The 2,019-nt window shown below is 48.9% G+C and overlaps 1 protein-coding gene across 1 annotated transcript; it reads right to left on the bottom strand.

Annotated features, from left to right (window-relative positions):
• Positions 1 to 57: 57 nt before the first annotated feature.
• Positions 58 to 1,952, bottom strand: LOC102887889 (eukaryotic translation initiation factor 3 subunit C). Its single transcript, XM_006925302.2, has 4 exons — positions 1,743 to 1,952; positions 1,422 to 1,547; positions 1,198 to 1,291; positions 58 to 401 (listed from the first exon to the last, which is right to left on the bottom strand). The coding sequence occupies exons 1-4, from the start codon at positions 1,935 to 1,937 to the stop codon at positions 73 to 75; spliced, it is 744 nt and encodes a 247-aa protein (XP_006925364.2). The 5' UTR covers positions 1,938 to 1,952; the 3' UTR covers positions 58 to 72.
• Positions 1,953 to 2,019: the final 67 nt, after the last annotated feature.

Genomic DNA, 2,019 nt, shown 5'->3' with positions numbered 1-2,019 from the left:
AAAAGAGCAGGCAAAGACAATGGCTCTAAATAGTGCAGGCTTTAGCGACCAAAGATGAGACTCCACCCAGCCTCACCCTAGTCCCCCGTTTCCCTCCTTGTTCCACCTCAGGAAGTCCCCAGGGAATGGGAGACTTGCTATCAAGTCCTGACAGACATGGAGAACAGAGTGACACATTCCTTTCCCTGTGACACTTGGCCAAGCACACACCTTTGAGGAGCCCTCGGGGAGGGTAAGCTGCCGCTGATGGGCCTTGTAATCAAACTTGTAGTAGGTGTGGAGAATGCGCCTCAAGTAGATGCGACAAATCTCCTCAGTGGTGCCCTTCTCTTCCAGGTAGCGCTGCACGCGATCGATGATGGCACACACCTGCGCCTCATCCTTCAAGTGCTCCACGTACTCTGAGAAGGAGAGCATCCACCCTCAGCTCAGCCAAGCACCCAAGCGTTCCCAGCCATCTGTCACTGATCAGTCCAGGTGTCTCTGTATATGTTTCCTGCACCCACTGGAAGTCTACTTGCTAGGCTCTGAAAACACCATCCTGCCTGAAACTTGCCAAGCTCACTTTCTGTCCCTCCTGTCAGGTGTTCTCTTCTGCTAGTTCCTCCCTTGATTAACTCCTCCTCTTCCTCATTCCAATCTCACTTCAAAGGGCCCCTACTAAGGATCATTATCTAAAGCAGCCACTACTCCAGTCGCTTTCTACTACGTCCCAATTTGAATTTCTAATTCACACTTCATATCACCTACATTTACCTCGTTTATTTATTTGAATTGCCTTTCCCCAGCACCGAATGTAAATTCTATGAGCATGAAGGACATCCCTAGTTGTCTTGTTCACCATTACACCCTTGACTCAGTGGGCACGTATGGGCATTCACATTTTACTGAGTAATGTCCTGTATTTTCCCCATCCCAATGCCTCTAATCCAAGCAAAACAAGCCAAGTGGACAATGATTCTCAAAGTGCAGTCCCCAGACCAACAGCACCACCTAGTATATGTCAGAAATGCAAATTATGGGGCCCCACCCAGACCTATTGAATTAGAAGCTATGGGGGTGGGGCCCAGTGTCTTAGGTCCTCCAGTGTGAATGCGGGGGTAAGGAAGGGCTGGCTTTCCAAACATTCTATTATAATCCTTAGTTTTATTCCTTGCACTTTTCCTCTCACTGACACCCACACTTGCGCAGGCTTACCTTGGGAGTGAGGATCAGTATTTTGCATTATTTTGGTAAATTCTTCATCCATCCGTTCCACCAGAGTTAGGATACAGCCACGGACACGCAGCGGCTGAAAAGGTAGAGGAGGAGTAAACATATCAGCCTTGATCTCAGCCCTGCTAATCCTTCTATCTCTACTGAGCTTTCCCAGAGCAGACAACATATACCTCTCTAATTAGCCTGCTAATCCCTCTCTTTACCTGGTCAACATTATGCAGATTCTCGCTCTCTTCCAGAATGTTCTCTCCAACAAAGATGTTGGGGTTTGCAAACAGGATGTCCATCAGCTCATTGATGCAGTCCAGGCACTTCTGCCACATCTCGGGCTGCCGAGAGATCAGAAGGCAATCAGAGGTGTGCAGGTGGAATAAGCAGATGCCTCCCAAGAGCCCCTTCACCAGGAATCCCTGGGGCCTTCAACCACCAAGGCTGTTTCCACAGCCCTTGAGTTTTAAGACATGCAGTACCCTCCCCTGACCCACCAGCTTCAGCCCTGGGATGTTCCTCTTTGCTGCCCTCACCTTCATGTATGTGGCCAGATTGGGGTTGTAGTCATAGAGAGATGCAATGATATTGAACTTGATCTTGACAATGACACCCTCCCCAAGATTGTTTTCAGAAGCAATCTGAACCAGCAGCTGTAACAGCTCAATCTGGGCTGCACTGGAAAGGTACAAAACAGGGTGAGGCATTAGAGACAAGTCAGAAAGCCTCATCCTGTCATGCAGCACAGCCCCTTCAGACCAGTAAGGTGGGCTCATTTCTATTATCCCTATCCTCCCCACCTCTATCCCACTT

The sequence above is a fragment of the Pteropus alecto genome, unplaced genomic scaffold (genome assembly GCF_000325575.1).
Source record: "Pteropus alecto unplaced genomic scaffold, ASM32557v1 C18867994, whole genome shotgun sequence".
NCBI lineage: Eukaryota > Metazoa > Chordata > Mammalia > Chiroptera > Pteropodidae > Pteropus > Pteropus alecto.
Note: the sequence above shows the minus strand (reverse complement) of the source record. Positions and strands in the feature narration are given on the sequence as shown.